At 51.1% G+C, this 17,852-nt stretch overlaps 1 protein-coding gene across 1 annotated transcript; it reads left to right on the top strand.

Annotated features, from left to right (window-relative positions):
• Positions 1-726: 726 nt before the first annotated feature.
• On the top strand, positions 727-5,271 carry LOC109769284 (uncharacterized). Its single transcript, XM_020328036.4, has 6 exons — positions 727-1,216; positions 1,354-1,477; positions 3,002-3,173; positions 4,085-4,118; positions 4,545-4,842; positions 4,945-5,271. The coding sequence occupies exons 1-6, from the start codon at positions 1,019-1,021 to the stop codon at positions 5,022-5,024; spliced, it is 906 nt and encodes a 301-aa protein (XP_020183625.1). The 5' UTR covers positions 727-1,018; the 3' UTR covers positions 5,025-5,271.
• Positions 5,272-17,852: the final 12,581 nt, after the last annotated feature.

Below are 17,852 nucleotides of genomic sequence, written 5' to 3'. Positions count from 1 at the left end.
TCCATTCATTTCCTATGACACGTGTTTCAGGCATTCTTTATCCATCTTCTAGCAGTAGCAAAAACACGCCTACTAGGGGTGGCCCACTGTTTAGTGAAATCAACGAGCCAAAAGATGCCTGGCACGCGATCCGTGCACTCTCCCTCTATGTGCGGCGCAGAGGTCTTGGCCTGGACCCCACCTCCCCGTCGCCTCTCCATTCATTTCCTATGACACGTGCTTCGGGCATTCTTTGCCATCCATCCTCTAGCAGTAGCAAAAACACGCCAAACAGGGGCGGGGTGTTGTGCTTCTTCGCCGCGGTTTGCGTTTGTCGGCACCCTAGCACAGGGCACCCTCTTTTCTATCAAAAAATCACCACTTCCTCGCGGGGCTACGTCGAGGCACCCATTTCAAGCGTGTGAGTTCTTGGCAAAGGAAATGCACTTATTTTTTTTGTCTTCTGAAAATGACACACTAGAGTAGTTCTATTTCAATTAAAAGGAAATGTGGGATTTCCCTCCGAAATGAAATCAAATAAGATGTGGGTTTGAGGAACAAAAATAGAGAGGGCGCCCATAAGGGAAGGAAAGGAGAGAAAAAGGAACAGTATAAAAGGCTGCACATAGCTGTCACCCCACCCTAACCGTCTCTTCCAGCGCACAACCCCTTGCGCCTGCCTGTCTCTCCTCCCTCCCCACTGAACCCCCTCCCCTCTTCCTTCTCCCCATCTCCACCGGCCACCCCAATTGCAACTGCCGCCTGATCAGAATTCCCCTCCACCGCTTCTGATCATTAAGCCAGCACATCACAGCGAGCTAGGTTTATATATGGCAGTGCGCTCCGCCACTGCCTAGGCTGCCATACACAGCACAGCAAGAGCGCGCGCACTGAGGGCGGCTGCGGCGGCGCGCCGGAATCAACCAACCAGTTCGACCGTAGCGCGCAAGGGAGTTCGCCGAGGTCTAGCAAGATCGCCGGGCGACCCTCCACGCCAGCAAGCCCCCTTCTTGCGGCGACTCGGAGCAGGGCGTGCGTGATGGCGGCGTCGTCGTCGACGGCGTCCTCGTACCGGTCGCGGTTCGGCGACACGACGCAGACGAAGGTGTTCGTGGGCGGGCTGGCGTGGGAGACGCCGTCGGAGGGGCTCCGGCAGCACTTCGAGCAGTACGGCGACATCCTGGAGGCCGTCGTCATCACGGACCGCCTCACCGGCCGCTCCAAGGGCTACGGATTCGTAAGCCGCGCGCTCCCCCTCCTCCTCCCCCTCCTCTTCCCCCGGCCTGTCCGCGCGCGCGCGCGTGCGGCGTGCTGTAAAAATTCTTGCTCCCCTCGCGCCTAACGAGATCGATCGCTGGACGCATGGCGCAACAGGTGACGTTCCGGGAGGCGGAGGCGGCGCGCCGGGCGGTGCAGGACCCGAACCCGACGATCACCGGGCGGCGCGCCAACTGCAACATTGCCTCGTTGGGCCCGCCGCGGCCCGCACATCCTCGAGGTGAGTGATCCATCCATCCATCGGCCATCACAAGGAAAAGGGAAACTAATAATCTTACTAAACAAGAACAAAATTTGTCTCCTTCCTTATTACCACCACCACCCAAATTCCCCCTCCCACGAACACGTAGACAGAAGTGCATTTCCCTTCCGGAAAATCAAACCAGAGTCGCGCCAACCAACCCAAAGCCTCTTTCCGCCCACTGTTCCTCCGGTGCGCGCCAAATGGAGGCAATCCGGAGGAGGCCGCGGCGGATCTCAACCCATCCGGCCGGGGTAGTGCCGTCCGTCTGCCATGCCAGCGCACGGGAGCCAGGCAGGCGCTAGTGTGGGTGTGGCGGGCACGCACGGCGCGAGGGGAGGGAGGGTCGTATGGCCGGGCTGGGCTTGACCAGGCTGGCCTGTCAGTTCGTCCCGCTGCCGCCTCGGTGCGTCCTCCTGCCGTGCCCCACCACCACGTCCACGCGTGTCTATATATGCGCACACAAGTTCTAGCCACAGCTAATCTAGCCGTATTTGCTCCATGGATTCTTTATTGGCGTACTAGAGACCAACTGGCAGTTATCGAAATTTAGAAACGGCAGTTATGTGATCCATCCATCCATCCGCGGTTGCGTGGGGCTTAATCAAAAAATTAACCCCGTTTTTGCTTAATCAGATTCCTTAATGATCATGTTAATGTAGTACTAGCAGCAGCAGTAAGTAGCTTCTTATCTTGTGTGACAAAAACAAATAGAGTAAGCAGGGGGGAGAGGGAGGGAGAGGGGGACTGCTTGCTTTGACTGGATGTGGCGTGGTCGGTTGCGGCATGGCATGGCAGCAGGGATGTGGTGTAAAGGACAAGATAACTGTCGGGTGGAGTGGAGGAGGATCGATCAGGAAGCCCGCTTTCCAGCGGTAAAAAACAGAATCCAGCAAGCAACCCATACAAAATGCTTCGACGCATATACCCTTTGACCGGCTTAGCCCCTGCTTACCTCGTCATTACTACTCGGAGTATCTTGTTTCCTCAGGAAAACCCACTAGTTTAACACCAAGAGGGCCACGACGCCAACCAGAATTTGATGCTCCTGTAGGCTGTGGTAGGCTGTACTGAGCGGTGACCAATATTTTTCTCCGGGAAGGCAGGCAGAGGGCTTCCGTGGCCTGCAAGGCGTGAGAGCGCCAACAGTTAGCAGTAGTAGCAGTAGTACTCGCCTGCCAGAACCGGCCGGTCAAAGCGTCAACACGCAGCGCACATGGCGAGGCCGCCTCCCAGCTCCGAAAACGTACTGTATTATTTTTCGTAGCGGTTTGCGCGCCGAAAACGTACGATTGTACATGCAGACATGCACACATCTGGCGCGCACGTACTGCTTCATTTACTTGCATGTGTTGTTGCTTTCGCGCCCCCTCTGCCGCTCTGCGGCGACTAACATGTCCGAGAAATGGTTTGAGGTTTCATCCTATTTACTACTTTTTCTTGAGACATTCCTATTTACTGACACTGTAAATACTAACATGATGAATGAATGGATGAATGCAGGCAGGCCGTCGCCCGGGCCCTACTGGCAGCAGGGCCCGCCGGCTCCGGTGCCGCCGCAGGGCCCGCACTACTACATCCCCAGCCCGAGGGCTCCTCCTCCGCAGCAGCAGCAGATGGGCCTGATGCCCAGCCCTGGCCCGGCGATCTACCACCAGCCCCCTTCGCAGCCATGGTAAGCCCTGTCTTCTCTCTGCAAATTCCACATGGCTACACCTACAGCACGCATGGGTGATAGGAGTAACTGATAGAGGTCGTGATCGGTTTGGGTGGGCGGTGGAGGGAAGGGAGGCGGGAGGCTGACCGGACCGGCGACGGTCCCCCAGCCCTTTCTCGTGGTGGCGTGGGTCTCTTTCGCCATGCAGCGTGTTGCCTCGCCCCCAACATTTTCTGCGCCTGTTGGTTTGCTTGCCGCAGGATTTTTAATGCGTCCAGCGTGCACCATTGCCATTCCTAGTTTTTACAGGTGTCTGTGGCAATAATCAGTTTTCTCTGTTGATACTCCTCGGTTCCACAATGCAGCGCATATAGATCTTTTGAGAAGTTAAACTTTATAGACTTTGACCAAGTTTGTAGCGTAAAACACATACATTTAGTATATCAAATACATGTCCTCAGACACATCACAAGACGTGCTTTCATATTGTATATATATATTTGATACTATAGATATAAATAGTGTTCTCTACAAATTTGGTCAAGGTTTGTAAAGTTGACTTTTCAGAAAATCTATATGCACGAACAGAAGGAGTATGTTTTAGGGCAAGTAAATCTTTTTCCTTGAGAAAGGAAAAAAGAAACCTGAGCGGTTTTATTCATTTAAGTAGTGGTAAAAGTTGGGAAAAAAAGGGGGAGAGAAGCTTTTTTCTAGTCATAAACAGGATGGTCCTAGCCAGTTGTGGGCTAGGTTTTTCTTTTAGGTGAGTTGTGGGCTAGGTAGGTCAATGATCTAGATTCTGGACTTTACAGCCTTGGTAATGGATAAGTAGGCCTCTTCTAACTGCCCGAGGGCCAGCCCCAAGCTTTTTTCTTTTCCCCGGATCATATCACTCGCTGAAGAAGCTTTGCCGTGTCTTTTGCTTGCAGGTACTGGTGCCCACCTGACTATCAATACCCACAGGTAAGCATGTCCCATTGCTCTGCTGTGCCCCCTCAACGCCCACCTTCTTTGCTTCACTACCTTTTATCACATGCAGTGCAGCACACACACTAGCCAGCCCAGCCCAGTGCATGCCACTCGCGCGCTACCCAGCCACACCACATGCCCCGCGAGCGGTTCCTCCGCTGCGCTGCCGCTGCCCCTGCCTACATAAAACGCACAGCTCAGTCATATGATTTGCTACAGAAACATTCCATGATCGGCACGTTCGGGTACATGATAAGATTAGTTGCACCGTTAGGATTTGGAAACACTTTGAGCCATCGACCAACCATTCATTTCCAAATGATCGGTGCTGATTGTTCGGGCACTGGCTGACACACTCATGTTCCTGTTGTGGCCATGTTTCTTCCTACGCTTGTATGATAACCCATGAGTGATTTGCAGGCCATGATGACCCCTCAGATGATGCAGAACTACTATGCTCAGCTGTATGCTGCTGGGCTGGCGTCGCCGACAGGGCCACCGCCCTACCATCAGTACGTGGGGTACATGCAGGCCCCGACGCCCAGGGCGGCAGTGCTCTCGCCGGTGGCGCAGCAGATCGCGGCGGGGCAGCCGTACGTGCCGCATCCGGCGGCGGCGCAGATGCAGGGCTTCTCCATGCAGGTGCCTTCTCTTCCGCACAACTTCGCGCTGCAGCTGCCCTCCCATGCAGTGTCGCTGCTGCCTCCCAACGCAACCGGTATGTCGAGGATCGACTTTCTTTCGTTTTTTGCACTGAGTTTATAGGGAATTCGAAGGTGTTTTCACGTTAGAAGTAGTGATGTTTTGATGTTGGGTGCAGATGTGCAGTCGGCTGGTGGCCAGGCCTCCTCCTCTGCAGCCGCGGCGACGAACGCGAACATCACTCACCAGGGTGCCTGATGGAAGGCTGGGAAGGGAGATTCTGATTGATTCCAAACACCTTCGAAACTGACTGCTTTTCTGATTTAAAGTTGTTGTTCCCATCTCGACGGATCTGGTGCGGACGAAGTTATTAATGGTCTGTAACAGTCTCTCAGGATGCTTTGACTAGAAAAGACAAACCATAAACATCTCTTCCTTTCGATGTTCTGGATTCATTTTCTTAAGTTCTGACAAATATTCCCAAAAAAAATCTGATCTTCTCCAATTATTAGAGTAAACAAGTTTCTTTTTAAGCTGAGAGGAAACAAGTTGCATATGCATATTTGGTGTAGCAGCACTGCAGCAGCATGTTTCCTTGAAGCAACGGCTTCAATAGTCAATAGTACTAACGAAATTAAGCCCACGGGCAGTAAGGACGAACAAACATCAGCATCCTTCAGAGGGGAATGTCTATGCCTCGCCTTTGGCGAGTTATACCAGGCATCGACCGCGTTGGGCCAGCACATCAACTGTGCGTGCTGATATTTACGTGGTTGTGTGTTCACCATGAGACCTATATCTTGCTCTTTGCGAGACGGTAGCTCGTCTTGCCCATGTCGCGGTAGATAGCCATGTGTGTTCCTTTGATATTTTTTTCTGCGAGCGGGTTATACGAAGCTTCTATCGACCGCTGTTAGAAGCATTCGTGCAGATTTCTTCCTTCGTGTTTTCTGTATTGGTTTCTATTTTTATATTCCTTTGTTCTTTTCCTTATTTCTGTTTTTTCTCCTTTGTTCTAATACATGCATACTTTTTTTTCCAAATACATGTTTAACATTTTCGTGTATAGGTTGAACCTATTTTAGATACAGGTTAACCATTTCTCAACTACACGTTGAACATTTTTTAGAAATACACATTGAATATTTTTCAAATTTACATTTAAATTAATTTTAATACACACAGACATTTTTCATAATGTCCTGAACTTTTTTACAAAACATGAAAAACATTTGATTCCATTAATTTGTTTTTAAAAAATGTTATGAACATTTTTTCGAAATGGTACAAAACATGTTCTTAAAATTCTGCGAGCATATTGTTTACATTGTTAAATATTTTGTTAAAGTGTCATGAACACAATTTTGAACACTTGTACAATTTTAAATTGTACGAAACATTGTTAAAAATTCATGAATATATTTTTACATTGTATACACATTTCTTTAAATGTCACAGACATATTTTTAAACGTGTGAATCCTTTTTAAATGCCACAAACATTTTTTGAATGGTACAAATATTCTTTTAAAATTGTGCGAAAGAGTTTTTTACACCACGCTAACATTATTTAATGCATGATGAATGCTTTTAAAAATTTATGTAATTAATTTTTATAATATTTCAAAAATATAAACTGAAGAAAATAGATAACAGAAAGAAAAAAAGTATGAATCAAACGTACGTAACAAACTAGCGAGTTGGGTCGGCTAATTAGCAGCTTCCTTGAGGCAACACAACCATTCGTCTCACTACAAGCCAGACATAGGCTTCATGGGAATGGATACGTGCGCTCTATGTACCAATCTTTCGTTGTGCGTTCATGTTGGTACAAGAAAGTAGCAATTAGCGTTATCTTTAGCTAAAAAACTGTTGGCGCTATCTGTGTGGTAGTCAATACTAAAAAAAGTCACCTGTGTATTTTTCTCTTCTTTAGAGAGGGGAATATAAAAAAAATATTACTTCCAAAAAACACAGAAACTACGTTAACTATTCATTCGCTTGAGTGAAAACCATATGGAAAAACATTACCTACATAAAAATGTTAAAGAGTTGCAAAATAATGTTCATGTAATTTTAAAAGGTGTTTACCTATTTTACAGAAAAATTCACAATTTTGAAAATATTATCCTTTAAAAAAATGCTCATGTGGTTTTAGAAAAACATTCATCGGGTATTTAAAGAAATGTTCATCGTGTGCTTATTTTGAAGAATGGTCATCGTTTAATTTTTCATCTTGTAGTAAAAGATGTTCATTGTGTATTTAAAATAATGTTCGTCAAGTAATTTAAAAAATGTACATAGATAATTTTAGAAAAAATTCACAGTGCAACAAAAAATGGTCCTCATGTAATCTAAAAAGTACTCATCGTGTAATCCAAAAATGTTCACTGTCTATTAAAATTTATTCATCTTGAAATTTGAATGAATGTTCATTGTCTATTAAAATTTATTCATCTTGCAATTTGAATAAATGTTCATCGTGCATCTGTTCGTATGTGTTTCAATAAATGTTCATCAAGTATTAGAAAACATTTGTTATGTATTAAAAAATTTAATCAAGTATTGAGAAATGTTCATGTATAAAAAATATTCCTAACAAAGAAATGGGAAAAATGAAAAATCAAATAATATAACGAAAAAAGAAATGTGATTTTTTTAAATAATGAAAAAGAAAAAGAATGTTTTTTAAAATACCTTTTGAACATTAATAAACAGAGTGAACATTTTGAGTGCATGATGAACATTTTGAGTGCATGATGAACATTTTGAGGACCTTCGTTTCCGGTTGCTCCATGTTGTTTCCTTTGATTTCCATGTTCCATGATATTATTCTATGTTGACCATTTGATTTGTAGGGTTAAATTTAACAGGAATTTCCCTCCTAAGAAATCACTGGTACTACATTTCATGGAAAATCATATATCCACGCGGACCTCTTGGGAAAATTTCTGAGAATGCACAACCTTACTAAAATCCCCAAAAATCTGCCATTGTAGTGTGTCCTTATGATGCAGAAGGGGCATCACGGAATTCATAATGTAGAGGGGGAGGGGAAGTACCTAGGTTTGGTCGTTCATGGTCTAGAGACCCCGGTGTAATTCTCATTATGGTTGAGATGTTCTGTAAGATCTATTTTTGTAATATATCCAAATCTTTTTCGCAAAAATAATGCTTTTTTTAGAATTATTTTTAGATGAATGTGTTTCCATCCTTTTTCTTTAGAAAAACAGGGAGGCCTTCCCCGATTCCATTATCACGAATGAAACCCAAAACTCACGCATAGACAATTCAGTTACTCCCACTAAGGGCATCTCCAAGGCGGATCCACAAACCGCCCGCATCCGCGCTGTCCGGACCATGAAAGTCATCCAACTCGGTCCTGTATCGCTCCACAGGGCAATCCAAATGCAATTTCTCCCGCAAACCGGAGACAAACGTAGGGGGAGGCTTTGCGGAAGTCTGGACCGATCCCACGCCCTCTTCTGACCACCCTAAACCCCTACCCCACCCCACCCCGCGTGTTTTTAGTCAGCGCCGCTCTAGAGCGTCAGCGCCCGATTCATGCCCGGCGAGAGCGGACGCGACCAGTCACTAGCACTGGCATTGAAGCGGCGCGTTGGCCGAGAGAGCGTCGCCCGCGCAGCTTCCGGTGCAGGCGACTGCCGCCCGTCTATCTGTCTGCCGCTCACATTGATGGCATGCGGTTGCCGAGGTGTCTCCTCTGGCGCCACCCGTCCATTCCTCTGCCGCCACCATTGCTATAAAAACCGGTGCCCAGCCGTCGCCGCAGCCATCCACCTCTGATCCCTCTCCGCATCACTCCTACCATGGATTCTCCCCCGCCAAAGCTCTCAGGGGCGGGCTGACATAGGACCAGAAGAAGGAGATGACACCATTGTTGTCGGTTGGCTGGCGGCAGGCAGCCGGAGAATGACGACGTCCCAATGGAGGACGCTGCCGACGACGAACCGACGCCACCCTTGCCCGTGCATTACACCATGACTATCGGCGAGACCCATGCCCATTACATGGACATGGTGCAGGAGGAGTGGGTGGAGCAGTTCTGTGAGGTGTAGGCCGACGCTATCGGTGTCAAAACCGTCCAATCTCGGGTAGGGGGTTCCGAACTGTGCGTCTGAGGATCGAAGGTAACAGGAGACAAATGGACACGATGTTTACCTAGGTTCGGGCCCTCTTAATGGAGGTAATACCCTATTCCTACTTGATTGACTTTGATGAGTATAGGGGTTAGAAGAGCCGATCTACCTCGAGATCGTAATGGCTAAACCCTAACTGTCTAGCCTATGCAAATTCTGATAGCCTCTACAGACTAAACCCTCCGGTTTATATAGACACCGAAGGGACCTAGGGTTGTACAGAGTTGGTTTACAGAGAAAGGAAACTATACATCCGGACGCCAATCTTGGCATCCACGCAAAGGAGAGTCCCATCCGGACACGGCGGAAGGCCTTCTTCCTTGTACCTTCACGGCCCATCAGTCCGGCCCATATCACATAGCCCGGACACCTGAGGACTCCATAATCCAGGACTCCCTCAGTAGCCCCTGAACCAGTCTTTCGATGACGATGTGTTCGGCACGCAGATTGTCTTCGGGATTGCAAGGCGGGTTCCTCCTCCGAATACTTCAAAGCAGTCTTCTGAATAAGAGAATTTTATCCGGCTCTGTATAACAGTCACAACCTTCAACCACAAGGGCACAATACTTAACCAAAATAAGGCCTGTCTACTGACAACTTTTTCGGCGAAACGTTACGTCTGGCCTCTTTATTATTTCAAACCGTTTTTTGGCCTCCCCCTTCGCGTTTCGAGGCACAGCCTCCATTGACACGTCTTGTAAAAGCAAAGATCGTGTCCCCTTATTGCAGAATTCTCATCAATACGGGCTTGGTAATCCAACCGGGCCATTTGTACTACCCCTTGGGAACAGGCGAGTTTTAAGGCTTGAGGGGGGTGCTTGATATTCACTGCCTATATAAACGGATAAAGATCCCTTCTTTTCACCCCACGCCTTCTTCCTTCCTCAGCCTTCCCATCCCCGAGCTCCAGCGCCCAAGCTTCGATCTTCCCCACCGCCACCAACCTTTCCAGTCATGTCCGGATCCGGCTCTCAAGGCAAGTGGGTGGCCTCCTCCGTGACGGAGAAGGACATCAAGGAGCTCCGGGAGGCGGGGTACATGAGTGCGGACGTTGCGCACAGGATCCCTACCAAGAAGCAGGTCATCCCCACCCCGGAGCCCGGCGAAAGGGTGGTATTTATCCCCCACTTCCTCTGCAGACTAGGGTTTCCCCTCCGTCCCTTTGTCCGCGGTCTCAGGTTCTATTACGGGCTAGATTTCCATGATCTAGCCCCGAATTCCTTCCTCCACATCTCGGCGTTCATCGTCATGTGCGAGGCGCTCCTCCGCATCCCCCCACACTTCGGCCTATGGGCTCAAGGTCTTCAATGTGAAGCCGAAGGTGGTCGACATGCAGCACGTGGATTGCGGTGGCGCCATGGTGAGCAAGCTCCCAACGTCACCTGGCCCAAAGGGGCCTTCGTGGAGACTGTCAAGATATGGCAGCAGGAGTGGTTTTACATCACCGAACCTCGCGGTGCCACATGGGCAGCCACTCCTGAGTTTAGATCCGGACCCCCAATGCGGCTCGCGTCGTGGACCAACAAGGGTCTGGACTGGGGGTCGACCAACGGGGTGTTGATGCTGCAGAAGCGCATCAAAAACATGATGGAAAAGAACACCAGCCTCACAGACGTGATCCAGGTGATGCTATTCCGCCGGACCCTTCCCTGCCAGCGCCGGCCTCTCCATATGTGGGAGTTCAATCCGGAAGGGCTGCGGACCCTGCAGTGGTTCTTCAGCATGACGCATGAAGAGATATAGAAGCTGCTCTTCAAGGCCCAGAAGTCGTGGCCGGAGAAGACCGACGCATCGGCCTCGACTGCGCTCATCCGGCCACCCCGGTAAGTATTTTAATTTCCGAACATAACTTTAGTTTACCAATCAAAGAGTATGATGAGCCTTCCATCCTTTATTTCAGGGTTGGACGAAGAAGGCGGAGCGGATCAAGTGTTTGGCTCCGCTGCCCAAAGACCCATCCATTCCTCTGTTAACGAGGATGCTGGTCCCGGTGCCGTATCAGGCGCCGGAGAAGAAGGCCAAGAAGAAGAGCAAGGAGGCCAAAGGTGGCTCCGCCGTAAAGGTACTTCGGACGCTATGTCCGGAGAGACCGAGGCTCCCTCCTCCCACGAGGGAGATGAAGACGAAGAGAAGGAGGAGGCCGAAAGTGATTCTCCCCTTAAGGGGACGAAGAAGAAAAGGGCAGCCTCCATAGACCCAGAGGCAGAGGCGTCCAAGAGGGGGAAGATATCCCTCTCGGACGGCTCGGATTCGGATGCCGAAGCCATCCCTGAGTGGCGCCCTAGGTCGAAGCCTCTGACCGCATTGTAAGTATCCAAGGATACTGTACATATATCTGGTCTTTATGATTGTAGTTTTAACACATTGTATTGTGTGCTTCAGTTCGGCCTCGATCTCCCCCAACTATCATCATCTTCGGGGAACTCGCTGGAGCCGGGGATGGCGGAGAGCGAGACGCCTCCCCGAGCCTCTCCGCCAACCGCCACAGACGACATCGAAGTGTTGTCCCAAAGGGCCTCTCCGGGCCACAGAGAGGTGCGAGAGGCCGCCAAGACGGCGCCAGAGGGTAATGCCTCGGCTGCCGAGAACATGGGGGGCACAACCCCCATGGAGACTGACGACGGGGGCCCTGACTAGTCCGGCCCCCAGCCGAACACCATTCCGGGGACCCATGTGGCCCCGGAATTGAGCGAGTAACCCCCTTCAAAGGAGGGGGAGCGCCCACTCCAACGGCGACCTCCCCGAATCCGGAGGCGCCGAATACTCTAATGGACGCACTGCAATGTGCTTCCGTCGTGGAGGAACACCGTACCTTGATGGGTACGGTGGTTGAGAAGGTTCAATCTTCCAAGAGCAGGCTGAACGAAGTCTTCACCAGCCTATTAACAGGCTTTGAGGTATGCGATGTAATATTCTTAGCCGCTTTTCATGTGCAAAAAATATGCATGTGTATAGATAGTAGCCCATGAGACTCTGTTCAGTTTTTGAAAAAAAACAACCGAACAGAGGATCAATTAATATTCGTAGGAGATAACATACTTGTCTATTTTGATAAACATGCTTCACTATTAGCGGCTACCGCCCAAGCCGCTGAAGTTCCAAACTCAAGCGGAAGATGGAGCTGGCCGATGAGGATATCTTCCGCATGAACAAGCGGTTCGATGAGGCGCAAGGTATGTTTGAAAAATTATTTACACACCTGAATTTATATGCCAATGCATAGTTTTAAGCGCGTGTGTTGCCCTGATCATGATTATAGGTAGTGCGGACGAGGTCGAGACCTTGAGGAGCGCCCTTGCCCAAGCCAAGGAGTAGGCACGGGTGAACCAAGTGGCCGCTGACAAAGCGGCTGCGGATTTAAAGGCCGAGCAGGTCACCCGCCGCAAGTAAGAGGAGCGGGTGATCGAAGTGGAGCAGGAGCTCAAGGATGCCGCCAGCAAGTGCGAGGCCTTGGAGGAGAAGAATAAGGCCCAAGTGGTCGATCTCACCAAGGCTCTTCAGGACGCCAAGGAGGCGCGGACCGAGTCCCGGGCGGCTCGCGAGGAGATCAAGCAGGCCGAACAGATAGCGGCTGGTAAGCCCTTTCTTTTACAGAGTATATTTGGCGGTCGGAGAAATGCCTTGCATAATCGACCATGGAGTTCTCCAGACGCCTTTGTGGACCTTCCGAGGAGTGCGGCCGACGCCGCACAATTCTTCTGGGCCGAGGAGGGGAACACCACGGAGAAACTCTTCTGGTCACAGTACCTGGCGCCAGAGCGTATGGCGCTGTTGAACAACCAGATGATGCAGCTGGCGGAGCTGCATAGGATGTCCGGTTTGGCCATGAAGGAGATCATAGTCCGGCTGTGGCCAGCCGGACCCATTCCTAGCAGCTACTCCGGCCTGGTCAAGCTGCTCGGCGACGCCCTACCCCGAGTTGAAGCTATGAAGCGCTCGGCGTGCATAGAGGGTGCGCGGATGGCGTTTGCCCGTGTCAAGATGCACTGGGCGAAGATGAAGGCCGCCGTCATGGCAGTCAAGGGCCCACCCGAAGGCAAGGACCACCGCAAGCCGGAGCGATATTTCGAAGACGTCCTAGAGTGTGCCCGTTTAATAGAGGGTCAATGCTCGCAGGATATCATGTTTGAATGAATATATCCGGGCTGCCCAGACTTTGTTTTATGAACCAAGGCTTTGTAATATATTTGTGCCTTTATCTCAAATTATTTTCCTTCTTTGTGGTCGTTTTTATTTCTGAAAGTTTACCAGTCGTCGGCTTCAGCCCCACATAGATACTACGGGGGTGTTCCGAATAGCACATGATCAAGCTTGACCCAACGTCTTGGTCCGTAAAGGAGGTGTCTGTGCAGCGAACCAGGCAATCAGAGTATGCGGCTTTATCACTCTTACTTAGCCATAGGAGTTTGACGGTGGGGCTAGAGATTAGCCCCTGGTGCGTATGCGGCTATCCCAACTAGGGAGCCTCAGACGTGTGACTGTACGAAGGCCAGTCCTGCGTATAAAAGGAAGAAATCGCGAGAAATTTACATCAAGTCACCGAACCGCTCACCAGCTCTCGCCGCATCATGACAGTCGGTTTTCGGTTTTCTCTACTGAGGCATTTGACCGGACGAACCGAAAACACAATCACAGTAGTTCTCCCTTTACCACCTTAGCCGAACAGGCGGAACATAAGGTAGTAACCACAGGAGTCGGGCAACCCAACTATTGACCAAAGACATGATTCGGAGCCGATGCATATAATGCAGTATTCGGGATGCCGAAGTATACTGTAAAAGTGTTCGGACTTTTTTTATAAATATATGTGGCTGAACAGAGCCCCTGGCATTTTAAATCATGCCGAGGTGTATATGCCAATTTGACGTGAAGAGGGAATACAGAGTATAAACCAATACCGAATATGGTTGGACAAAACTATTTCCATTATAGTCTGATTGATACGTCCAAACGTATTTTTTTACTACTCTCCCTTCCCCCGACCCCCTTCCCTGAGCGCTCCCTTCCCCCGACCGCCGCCGGCGGCCACTCCGGCCCCCGCGTCCACCTTCCCTGACCGTTGGGTGCCACTCCGGCCTCGGTGTCCACTTCCCTCCCCGGTCGATGGCGTTCTGGTCCGGCGACCCCATCTACGTGGCCATGGCGTCGGGCTCCAGTAGCCCCCCTTCGGTGTCCTCCTCCATGCGGCCTGTGGCATCGGAGCTGGGGCTCTCTGCCTCCCCCGAATCGGCGCGCTCCTCGTCCGCCGGTGCGGCACCTATGGTGTGCGGTGCGGCTGCGCCGGAGGTGGGGTGGCGACAGCCTGGTCCGTCCTGCAAGGCCATGTGGCGGCGGCGCCGTGCTCTGAGGCGCCAACAGGGGGCTGGTGTCCAGAGGCGTGCGGATTCGCCGACTTCTTCGGAGAGGAGGAAGATCCCACCGGACCTCTACGTGCTCTGCTTCAGGTGTTTCCAAGACGGCCACCGCCGACAAGATTGCACCAACGAGCCACTCTGCATCAGGTGTGGATATGCGGGCCATGTCTCATCGCAGTGCATGCTCCCGCGTAGCCCTATGTCGGAGGAGGAGCTCCGGCGGGCGGTCATTGCCAAAGTGGCCTGGAAGGAGCCAGTGCTGAGGCTGTCCCCATCACCGGAGGTGAGGTTGCTGGCACCTAGGCAGAGCGTGCCACCGGCACCGCTCTCGCCAAGCGCGCCCAACTTCGCTCCGATGGCCGCGAATGCTGCTTTCCTGGCGGCGCCGTCGGAGTTGTGCATCCTGCAGCGCTCGGTTGGGTTGGAAGACCTCGAGCGGTGGCTCAAGATGGTGGTGGTTGCATACGTGGGAGGTCCCAGGCTTGTGGTATCCTGCGAGGAGGCGGCGGTGGCGCTCTCGGTTCTGCTAGGTGTGCCAAGACACAAGTTTTCAGTCCACAAGTTCTACCCAGAAGATCTCCTCGTGGTGTTCGCCGCGCATGAGTTCAGGAATCGGGCCCTGGCGGTGCCGTTCGTGGAACATTTGGGCGTCAAGATCTTCATCAAGCCGGGCTCAGGCAGGCGCAAGCGGCGTCTAGGATTATGCGCACTCAAGTTGATCTCATGATTGAAGGGATCCCGTCTCACGCATGGTCGCGGGAATCGGTGGCGGAGCTCCTGGGCAGCTCCTGTCTCAATGAGAGTGTGGCTCCAGAAACAGAGAGTAGGGAGGATCTCTCCTTGTTCATGTTGCGTGCTTGGTGTGTTGATCCTGATGAGGTGCCGGTTTTCCGCCGACTGTGGGTGTCGGAGCCGCCGGAGCCGGCAGTGCAGCGTGTCAAGTCTCGTCAGCTTCTGGTGTACCCCGTCTTCATCCATGTCGGCTGTTTGCGTGATTTCACAGCACCAGAGAACTGGAGGGGGGATGTGAGTTCGGATGGAGACAGTGGGCAGAGTGGACTGCCGAATGACTCGTTTGGTTCGCACCCAGGAGGGGACTGGGTCGTGCAGCCATGGACGCGTGGTGTCTGTGATGATCGTGGAGCTGGGAGGCGGTCACCAGGGCCGACGGCGGCCGTGGTTCCTACCGGCAGGCGCTCGAGGGCCGGCTGGGGCCCTCAGATTGGAGGATTCCTTCCATCATGTTGGGGACGCCAGTGGTGACACCTGCACCTAGCGGGCCCCCTGGGATGCAGACTGTCGGGAGAACAAGACCAAGACCGAGGGATTCAAATGCGCCTCCCTGTCCGGAGGGAGACATGGTGAATGTGGTGGCGACAGCTGGCGAGTCTATCATGGCGGAGGCAACGGGGCTGATGTGCAATCATTCCGCTGACTTGAACCCCATTGGTAGGCAACTGGCCAGGAGGGATCCCGAGGTGGAAAAGAGGAAAGAGCAGGTTATGGAAGGCTAGCCAGAGGTGGATCGTGTTCCTGTCAGGACGGTAGACCCCACGCCGCACACTGGCCCAGAGAATATGGTGGGTGCGGTCCTGTCACAAAAGGACACTGAGGGGTTAGTGAGTGCGGTGCCGGATCCGGTGCGGATTGAAACGGCTATGATTGCTGATGGACTGGGTGCAGGGCCGAGTATCGGAGCGCAAAGGATCCCGGAGGAAACTACTGGCCAACAGGAGGAAGGGCCGGTTTGGGGAGGGGCCAGGTTCAGTCTGAGGGCTGGGACCCAGTAAAAGCAATACTACGAACATATGTGGTTATCGGGATCGACGCGGCTCCCATGCACACTTCTGCATCGGATCCAGAGCCACTAGTGCTACAGGAGAATGACATGACTACGTCCCGGCCGCATGCATGTGAGAGCACCATTTTGCATGGAGGAGAGCTAGAACTGCATGGTGGGGAAACCCAACAGATTGGCATGGCAGGAATGCTATCCTCCAGAGAGCAAGTTGCAATTGGGAACATCAAGTCCTTTTGTGCAGGGCTGCTAAAAAAGCTTGCACCTCCACTTCTTAAGGAAATCGAAGGGATTCTAGTGTGAGGGCAGGCAAGACCCATTCACTCCACGAAGGGCAACCAGGTCTGGCTGCATCAACGTGTCGAGGAAATCTAAGGCGACGATGGCGGAGGCAGTTCTGTTGAAAACACTTGGTATTGTAGGGGATGATCTGGCAGTCTCGGAGGATGCGCTAGGTCAACTACGATCGGTGTTTGACTCGCCGCTGCAAGAAGGCCAACTAAGGGCAATGGTGGCAATCTTTGGCAAGGTGATTCCAACGAATCTGACACAAGAAATGATGGAGGTGGTGCCAGAGAAGGCAATTCAGGTCTAGAGGACTAAGGTGTGACAGGGGAGATTGTGTTTCCCAATGTCATGCAATGCAATGGAGGTGGTGTGCTGGAACGTGAGAGGGCCAAATAGCCCTGACAAGAAGAAGGCGTTGAGGGAGTTCGTCGACATGGTGCATGTCGCGATAATATGAGGTTGTTAAACAGTACACTATAATGCAATGCATTGGGCCATCTTACGATGGTTTTGCTTATCTTTTGGCGTCGGCAACTTGAGAGGAATCTTCGTTGGCTGGGATTCCATGAAAGTTAACCTCTCTAACTTTTCGACTGATACTAATTCCATAACGGCATACGTCTTGCCGAAGGAGGGCACTGCGTGGTGGCTTACGGTGGTTTATGGGCCACAAGAGGATGCGCAGAAAGTCCTGTTTCTGGAGGAGCTAGCAGAAAGACGAAGTTATTGCCCTGGGGCATGGCTTGTGATTGGGGACTTCAACCTCATTCTACATGCTGCGGATAAGAACAATTCACGGATTGATAGAAGGATGATGGGGAAGTTCAAGAGATTTGTGGACGATAATGCACTTAAGGAAATGTTCTTGCACATGCGAAAATACACATGGAGTAATGAGTGGGAAAGGCCCACCCTCACCAAAGATTGATAGGGCATTCTTCTCGGTGGACTGGGAGATGGATCATCCGGAGAGCCTACTACAGGCACTTTCAACTTTGCATTATGATCATTGTCCGCTATAATTGTCCCTGGAGGAACACTTGCAGCCAAAGAGAAGGTTCAGATTTGAGCTGTCTTGGACGAAGATTGAGGGTTTCTTGGACGCGGTAAAGGAAGCATGGATCTGTCAGGAGGAGATCACAGATCCCTTCGTGAGACTGGGTGTGCTTTTGAGGAACACATAATGCTATCTCACTGCTTGGGGACAAAAGAAAGTGGGTAACATCAAGATGCAGATTGCAGTAGCCAATGTGGTTATTCTTCGTTTCGATGTGGCGCAGGAGCAGAGATTACTATCTGAGGAGGAAAGGTGGCTTAGGAAGACATTAAAGCATATGGTGCTAGGACTGGCTTCTCTGGAAAGAACGATTGCGAGATAGAGATCTAGGGTTCGATGGCTAGGAGACGGAGATGCGAACACACAGTTGTTTCACCTGATAGCAAATGGTAGGAAGGCAAAGAATTTCATACCGGAAATTTCTGTGGAT

Source organism: Aegilops tauschii, chromosome 7 (genome assembly GCF_002575655.3).
Source record: "Aegilops tauschii subsp. strangulata cultivar AL8/78 chromosome 7, Aet v6.0, whole genome shotgun sequence".
Taxonomy (NCBI): domain Eukaryota; kingdom Viridiplantae; phylum Streptophyta; class Magnoliopsida; order Poales; family Poaceae; genus Aegilops; species Aegilops tauschii.
This window is presented reverse-complemented; position numbering and strand designations above follow the sequence as displayed.

Bases quoted from the DNA above. Each gene is read 5' to 3' on its own strand.
- LOC109769284 (XM_020328036.4), top strand. From the start codon at position 1,019: ATGGCGGCGTCGTCGTCGACGGCGTCCTCGTACCGGTCGCGGTTCGGC. The intron at 1,217-1,353 runs GTAAGCCGCGCG...ATGGCGCAACAG, and splicing joins GCTCCAAGGGCTACGGATTC to GTGACGTTCCGGGAGGCGGA. The intron at 4,119-4,544 runs GTAAGCATGTCC...AGTGATTTGCAG, and splicing joins CTGACTATCAATACCCACAG to GCCATGATGACCCCTCAGAT.